The sequence below is a fragment of the Canis lupus genome, chromosome 1 (genome assembly GCF_003254725.2).
Source record: "Canis lupus dingo isolate Sandy chromosome 1, ASM325472v2, whole genome shotgun sequence".
NCBI classification, from domain to species: Eukaryota; Metazoa; Chordata; class Mammalia; order Carnivora; family Canidae; genus Canis; species Canis lupus.
Window position 1 is genome coordinate 103,654,145 of NC_064243.1, and position 8,469 is coordinate 103,662,613.

Sequence of the window (8,469 nt, forward strand, 5' to 3'; positions counted from 1 at the left end):
AGGGGCTGTTGACTTTGTGGCTCCTTTGAAGGGGCAGCGGGGAAAGAGCCCGAGGAACCCATCACCCTCCAGTTCCATGTCCTTGATAAATGTCACTTCCCTGAGCTTCAGTTCCCCTCTTGGTGTGGGGATGTTCCTAAGTGCTTCTCATGGGATTCCACATTGTCCTGTTGTCCTCTCAGTGGGGATCATTATTCCCATTTATCAGGTGAGAAAAGTCCAGCAAAGAGGGTTTAAACCCTATGCTAGGGGCACCGGTCGCAGACACAGGCATTGCTGGCTATGATGACAGCTGTCTGCTGGGAGCCACAGATACTTAGGACTGAGTCCACCAGTCACAGGGTCACGGCCCACACCTACCCAGACTCCTCTCCATCCCTAATCTCCCCAGTCCTACTCACCCTGATGATTTGCTCTGGAATTTCCTCTCCACGTGCTCCAAGAAGAGCCCCTCTGTGGAGCCCCTTGTGGTTTCCCCCAGGGGCCCTGCATTCACTCATGCCCCCTCTCCATGACTCAGTGCTCCCCCGGGGTCCCTGGTTCTCCTCTCAAGCACAGCTTTTTGGGTAGGTTTGGAGATGCCCCCAGAACTAACAGGCTCGCTCTCTGAGCCTGTGGACTCTGAATCTGATGTGACAAGTGGTCCAGTGAAATAATTACTGGTGGCAGGTGTGATCAGAAAAGTGAGGGTGGGTCTGGAAATGGGGAGATGATCCACGTAGAATGGTAAGGAAGCTCCCTCTGGAGCCACTGTTGCTCTGAAAGGACAGAAGGGAACGGTCGGTGAGGAGAGAATTTGGGGCAATAGGAAAAGACTGGACAGAGCTCGGTGTACTTGTGAAACTAAGTGAAAAAAGTGAGTAGCCGTATTTTGACAAGAGCTTCTGAGAGTTCCTGGGCACGTGTTAGTGTATGTCTACGTGTCTGTATACACACATGTACACCTGTAACACACTCAGAGCCTCCTCAGGGGAGTCGTCCTAGAGTCTGGTTGCAGAAGCTCTCCCGCAGCAGCTCTTATCATCAGACAGTTTGGGGAAAGACAGAATTAGAAAGTGGTAGAAAGGGATGCAGCAGGATTTGATGTAAAAAAAGGCTCTCATTCTGAAGATGCTAGGAAACCATTCTTTCCTTTCTAGAATATTCCTTGAAAGCTTACTTTGTGACAGCCATTATTATATTTCCTGTACAGATTCTATTGCCTTGTCAATTTTTGCTATTCTATTAGTGATCATTTGGCTAGGAAACATTCGTACAAGTGGAAGCTATCCAGCTAGTAATGGTGGAAGTTGTTTCCATGCATTTGTAAGCCCTGACACAATATTACTTGCATGTTGATTTAAGCAACTAGCTTTGGGGGCACCTGCCTTTGGCTCAGGTCATGATCCCGGGGTCCTGGGATCGAACCCCAAGTCGGGTTTTCTGCTTGGTGGGGAGTCTGCTTCTCCCTCTGCCCCTTGCCCTGCTCGTGCTGTCTCTCAGTAAGTAAATGAAATCTTAAAAGCCCAAACCAAAAAACCAATCGGCTTTGGCTGCTCTTCAGACCACGAGCCCTATCACTGTGCTTTTTTTTTTTCTTTAAGATTTTATTTATTTATTCATGAGACATACACAGAGAGGCAGAGACATAAGCAGAGGGAGAAGCAGGATTCCTGTGGGGAGCCTGATGCAGGACTTGATCCGGAACTCTGAGATCACGACCTGAGCCGAAGGCAGGTGCTCAACCACTGAGACACCAGGTGCCCCCTATCCCTGTTCTTTAATAAAACCACCTTTCTGCACCAAAAAAACATCCCCCCAAAAAACTTCACAAACCCCACATCAATTTTAAGAAGGTGCTTTGGGGACCATCAGGGAAATTTGAATATCACCTAGTATTAGGTTTACCAAGAGCTCTCTTTTATTTTTTTTTATTTTTTAAAGATTTAAAAATGTTTAAAGTAAACTCTGTACCCCAGGGGGCTCAAACTCATGACTCCAAGATCAAGAATCCCATGTTCTACTGACAGAGCCAGCCAGGAGCCCCTACCAAGGGTCTTTTAAATTTTTTTTAAATTTTATTATTTAAAAATTTTGTTAAATTGATTTCATTTTAAAAAAACATTTTAGGGGATCCCTGGGTGGCTCAGCGGTTTAGCCTTTGGCCCAGGGCGCGATCCTGGAGTCCTACGTTGGGCTCCCGGCATGAAGCCTGCTTCTCTCTCCTGCTGTGGCTCTGCCTCTCTCTCTCTGTGTGTGTCTATCATAAATACACAAATAAATCTTTAAAAAATAAAAAAAGATTTTATTTATTGATTTGAGAGAGACTGTGCACAAGCAAGGGGAAGGGGCAGAAGAGAGGGAGAAGCTGACCCCTTGCTGAGCTGGAATCCCAACTGGGGGCTTGATCTCAGGACCTTAGGATCATGACCTGAGCCAAAGTCAGACACTTAACCGACTGAGTCACCCCGGTGCCCCTCAAAAAATTTTAAATGCTGTACTCCCTTTAACATGAATTAGTCTCACCAGTGAGATGGTGAGTGAAAGAAGCCATGCACACACAGACACACATGAGTTCATATGCTGTGGTTTGGGTTTTTTGGAAGTTCAGCCACAGGCTAAGTAGTAAGTGGAGATGAACATTGGCCCCATTTGGGGTGATGGAGAGGCCATCTGAGCACACATTCTATGTGAACACCCACAACAGGAGAACCAAGTCCCCACTGTGGAGATGGGTCTCTTCCACTCATTGCCAGGGGTCAGAAGGCAGGATGCAAGCCCAGCTTCAGAGTCTCCAAGTGTTCCCACCCTTAGGGGTGCAGAAGGTGTTGGGCACCGAGCCCTCCCAGCCTGGGGGGTCCCACCGTCACACCTGCCTGGTGGGCGCCGGCCCTCAACCTCCACCACCCTGCGCCCTAGCCCTCCCCTTCGCCTCACCGTAGGGACTTCCTCCGTCTGGGGATGTCTTGGAGTCTTCTCAAGAGGTGCATCTCTGGAGCATTCAGGCTGTGGTGTGTCTCTGGAGCTTGGACTCTCGTTTACCTACAATCCTGGGTTAATTCACAGCTGCTTCTGGGACCACTTGTCTTCCATTCCTGCAACCTGGGCTTCGAAAGCTCCCCAGGTGTTCTCTATGGAATCTGCAGGTTTTGGCCTCGAGGGTCTGGTAGGAGGGGCTTAGATGCAGGGCAGGGCTCTTATCCTAAGGCACTAGAAAGCCTCTGGTTGACCTGACCAATCTCTCTCTCCTGTTTTCTTTCCTCCAAATACATTTTGAAAACCTACTTGGTGGCACCTGGGGTGGGGTGGGAAGCAGGAAGAAACTCATGTTCAGCTTGCCCTCTGGTCCCAGGAAATCAGTGGATACCTGCCCTCTAAGAAGGCATAAAAATCCATGGATTCCATGTGAAACTGAGAAAAAAATTAACCCCAAAAAGAATAATTGAACTCATTTTTCATTATTGGAATAAACAAGAATGTAGACTTCATCCTTTTTTTTAAAAAAAGATTTTATTAATTCATGAGAGAAAGGCAGAGACATAGGTAGAGGGAAAAGCAGGCTCCTTGTGGGGAGCCTGATGTGGGACTTGACCCCAGGACCATACCCTGAGCCAAAGGCAGATGCTCAACCACTGAGCCACCCAGGTGCTCTAGAGTTCTTCACTCTGACCAAGAATTAGTTTTTAACCTGTGGTTCTGTATGGATCCAACTCTCCATCAGCTGTCATTTTATTTGATGATTGCTGAGGTCCCCCAAGCAGAAGTAACTCTTTGCTGATGGTGGGAGTAGCAGACTTAGGCAATAACACCCTAATCACCTAATTAATTACGGGCACCCTATGTGATTGGCTGTGGGGACACATTTGGCTTTTTCTGGTTCATTCTAGGTGAAAGTGAGGATGGGGCAAACATTAGGGAAGTTCTCCATCGTTGACGTGGTCCTGGAGAGTTGGGGCTGTTTTGAACTGACTGCTACAGAGGTTATGGGTCAGAGTTCTCACCTATGTTCTGGCTCCTGTCCATTTGCATGTCCAGTCTGTCAGGCTATACTAGAGTTTCTCAACTTGGCACCATTGATGCTTTGGGCTGGATAACTCTTTGTAGTGGGGGGACTGACCTGAGAATTATGAGATGCTCAGCATCCATTTGGATACATGCCAACAGCACCCTCCTCTCCCCAGTGCCACAACCAAAAATGCCTCCTGGTGCTGCCAGATGTCACCAGATGTGCAAAACCCACCCCTGCTTGAGAACCACTGTTACACCAGTACTCCTTATGTTAACAGCGGACTGCTTACAATATGCATGAATTTCATTTAGAACATGTAAGTGATGGAAGCCACACAGAAGGGTTCCTGCAGAATGATTCAATCATGTGAAATTTCTGAATGGCCAAAGTCAAAGCAGCAGTGGTTCCTTCTAGGCTGCGGGGTGGGGGTGTCCTAGATGTCTTAGGAGAGCATACGGTGTAAAAACATGCCACAGGATGAGACACATGGCACATGCCGGAATGGTTGTCTCTGGCGGGGAAGAGGAGAGGGAGAGAAACTAATCCTCCTAAAGCTATACCCTGGGAGCATGCCAGTTGTTTCTTCAGGGGCGAGTTGGTGGGGAGCACACACTGAGAAAAAGGTTGGGAAGTGGGGAGTGGTTGAATTCTGGCTCACCATAGGGCACACAGGTTCTGAAGCTCAGGGTGGACTAGAGATGCCAGGAACTCAGCACTGCAGCCAGGCAGCTGGGGGATACACAGGATACCTGTGTGGGACGAGTATGCCACCTCCCGGGCATCTCCCTGCATGTAAGCACCAAGGCCAGCTCTGATGTATAACAAGTACATAGCCCGGCAGCCTCAGTCCCACGTTCCTGACAAAGCCCATGGTTAACTGATGACCTTTGACTCATTCAGATGCTACCAGCACAAGGAGACGGGGGTTTGGAAGGAAGCAGAAGGGCTTCTTTGGAAGGGCTTGGGGTATTTCCATTGTCATTAATAGAGAGGGAGCTGGAAAAAAAAGGAAAGAAAAATTGGAGGATTGGGGGAATGGAGATATTTGAGTGAGCAAGACATAAAATGATGGTTGGAGGTGACAAAAAGTTGAAAAATAAGCCAACTGCCACTTACTGACATTGACTATGTCTTTTTAGCTGAACAATGAAGAGAAAACATGAAGACAAAGAAGCAGGGGAAAAATATCCTTAGTAGTCCCTTTTTATAGATGTAACTGAATTAAAAAATATGATTAAAATCTTTCTCTGGCTTTTCTGAGATACATTTGTCAGACAACATTGTGCAAGTGTGAGGTATACAGTGTGTTGTTTTGATATATTATATATTGCCGAATTACCGTCATGGCATTGGCTGACGCCTCCATCCTGTCACATCATTGGTTTTTTGTGGTGTATTACGGTTCCATGTCTTTGGATAAATGTACACATCCAGGTGACTGCCATCGTAATTACGACAAAACATCCCCATCTCAACAAATTTGTTTAGCACCTCTTCCACTCAATTCCACTTTTGTGTTGTTTCTTTCACGGAGCATGTTTTTGAAATGCGTCCATGCTCTAGATCTTGTATTTGTCTCTTGTGTGGGAATTATTGCAAATCATTACAGTATAGGACTTTTTCATTAGTTTCTTTGTGGAGATGAAGAACCAAAAGAATCAGTAGTGAAGCCTGTGGAAAGAATAGGAGATTCCATAATGGGACAAAGGGAGTAGATGTTAGGATCTTGGCAGCAGCCAAAATGGACTATATTGTGGCCAACAGAATGGTCTGCGAGAGCCTTAAAATTGGAGCATATGCTGAGTTGGAAGGAAGGTATCGGATGATCCGTGTAAACCAGGGAAGCAGGGCAGACACCATGAGGGGATCCTGTAGGTGCATCTGTATTTCTCTTGGAATAGCTGGTCTTGACCTCCATCGCAGATAATTGCTGTTTTGCTTTCTTGAGTTTTGCTCTGTGGTTCTTGAACCAAACCTAGGGAGCAAAGAGAGGACCAATGGGTTGATGAATCCAAATGAAATTCTAGAGGTTTTCATTTTACCTGATACCATGGGTACTGTTAGGTGAGAACAGCTAGTTCCATATTAGATCCGGTTGCTGGAAACTCTCCCAGCCTGGGCCCAGGAGGGAACAGAAATGAGAAGTGGTGGGGATAGAAGTTAGGCAGGGATCAGAACACCCAGAACAGGAGACTCAGGTCAACACACTTAGGCTTATAGCCAAATCTGACCTGCAGCTGTGATTTTGTATGGCCCATGAACTAAGAACAGATTTTTTTTCCCCCTAAAGTTTTTATATATTAAAGTTATCTCTACACCCACCTGATATAAGGCTCAAACTCATGACCCTAGGATTAAGTCATGTGCTCTTTCCACTGAGCCAGCCAGGTACCCCAAACAACAGGCTTTACATTTTTAAATGGTTGAGAGATAAACAAAAACCCACAATAAGAGTATTTGTTGACATGTGAAAATTATAAGAACTTCAAATGTGTGTCCACAAAATTTTATAGGAATGTAGAAGGCACATCCATGTGTCTACATATTGTTGATGGCTGCTTTCATGCTGTTGAATAATTTTGGCAGAGACCATATGGGCCACAAAGCTGAAAATATTTACTGCCTGATCCTTTACAGAAAGTGTCCTGATCTTTGCTCCAGGGATTGGGAGAGAGGGTTTCAGGGGAGGAGTTGGGTGGAGTCTCGGGGACTGGAGTGATACTGTCCTAGGGCCTCTGAGTGAAGGGTCTTCCAGGGAGGAGGCTTGGCAAGGTGGGGCTTTATTTTCCAACCTGCAGGACTGTGGGATGGATCTCCAGTTTTGAGGCCATTTCTCTCTGAAGGCTGGGATTGGGATATGGGTTCTTACTGAACAAGCATTCCAAATCTGCCAATTGTTTTTCAGTGAACATTGTTCGTTTCCTTTGTGAATGCTTCTGGTGCTTTCCTGGGAAGGAGAAAAAGGCACAGATGAGGAGCTAAGACAATTTTATCCTCCACACCTGACCTCCCCTCCCTCTCCACCGAGGTCAAGCTTGGCCATTGAGTGACTAAGATTCCCAATACTTAGGCATGGCCTGGATAACTTCTGTCATGTGTCCTTAGCCTCATTTTGTCATAGTTGCTCTTCCATATATTCAGCATAGAAAAGAGTTAATGTATGCATGTATTTAATTTTAGAAAAGTTTTTATTTTTTAATTAATTTTTAAAGATTTTATTTGATGGAGTAAAGCAGGGGAGCAGCAGGCAGAGGGAGAAGCAGGCTCCCTGTTCAGCAAGGAGTCTGTTTCTCCCTCGCCCTTCCCTCCTGCTTGTGATCACTCTCACTCTTTCTCTCAAAAAATTTTTATTTATTTATTTATTCATGAGAGACAGAGAGAGAGAGAGAGAGAGAGAGAGAGAGAGGCAGAGGGAGAAGCAGGCTCCAGGCAGGGAGCCTGACATGAGACTGGATCCCCGGTCCCTAGGATCACGTCCTGAGCCGAAGGTGACGCTAAACCGCTGAGCCACTGGGGCTGTTCTCTTTCTCTCAAAATTTTAAGTTTTTATTTGACAGAGAGAGACACAAGTGCACAAGCAGGGGGAGCTATAGAGGGAGAAGCAGGCTATTCAGAAGTTTCAAGTGTAGGGCCACCTGGGTGGCTCAGTGGGTGATGTGTCTGCCTTTGGCTCAGTTCATGATCCCAGGGTCCTGGGATCAAGCCTGCATCAGGCTTCCTTCTCAGTGGGAAGCCTGCTTCTCCCTGTCTCTACTCTCCACTAATGCGTATGTTGTCTATCATAAATAGTCTTCAAGGAAGGCACTGAATCTCTCACACACAGTATATCATTCTCCCAGGCACACAGTACTTTCACCATGGCACCCCTCGATCCTCACCTCTCGGTGTTAACACCTTTGTAAACTTCCATCCAACAGGATACCCAACTCGGGTCTTTATGGCCAGTAAAGTACAGAAAATGCCATGGGATGCCACTTCTGAGTTTATAAAAGTCTCTGTGCTTTCTGTCTTGGACATGGTCTTTTGGATCACTTGTTCCAGGGGAACTCATACTGAGCATCCCCTATGGCAAGGCCCTCTTGGCAAGGACCTTTAAAGTGTGCAATCTCAATACATTTTATATGTATATTGACACCCCCATGAAGTCCTATCCACATTCAAGACAATGCATATATCCATCTATCCCCAGGTTCCTCTGATCCGTTTCAAAGTCACCCACCAGATTCCCAGGTTCAACGTGGCCTTAACTCCATACCAGTTAAGGACAATAAGGAAAGGTAAAAAAATAAAGAACAGAAAAAAAAGGGAACAGATGAATATAGGCCAATTTCACTTATGAAAATAGTTTCAAAAGTCATTAAAATATGTTAATTGACCCAAGATTGTTTTTAAAATACATATACAAGAGCAAGTAAGTTTTATCTCAGAAGGGAAAAGATATTTATATCAGAAAAAATAATTTACCACACTAATAAATTAAG

At 45.9% G+C, this 8,469-nt stretch overlaps 1 protein-coding gene across 1 annotated transcript; it reads right to left on the bottom strand.

Annotated features, from left to right (window-relative positions):
* Positions 1–3,515: 3,515 nt before the first annotated feature.
* On the bottom strand, positions 3,516–8,005 carry DPRX (divergent-paired related homeobox). Its single transcript, XM_035699663.2, has 3 exons — positions 7,867–8,005; positions 6,781–6,935; positions 3,516–5,963 (listed from the first exon to the last, which is right to left on the bottom strand). Exons 1-3 carry the CDS (start codon positions 8,003–8,005, stop codon positions 5,613–5,615), a joined length of 645 nt encoding a protein of 214 aa, XP_035555556.1. The 3' UTR covers positions 3,516–5,612.
* Between the last annotated feature and the right edge of the window lie 464 nt (positions 8,006–8,469).

Excerpts from the sequence above, each read along its gene's own strand:
- DPRX (XM_035699663.2), bottom strand. The coding sequence starts at position 8,005 with ATGTCCAAGACAGAAAGCACAGAGACTTTTATAAACTCAGAAGTGGCA. Across the intron at positions 6,936-7,866 it reads AAAGGTGTTAACACCGAGAG|GAAAGCACCAGAAGCATTCA; the intron begins GTGAGGATCGAG and ends TCTCCTTCCCAG. Across the intron at positions 5,964-6,780 it reads TCCATCCCACAGTCCTGCAG|GTTTGGTTCAAGAACCACAG; the intron begins GTTGGAAAATAA and ends TTTGCTCCCTAG.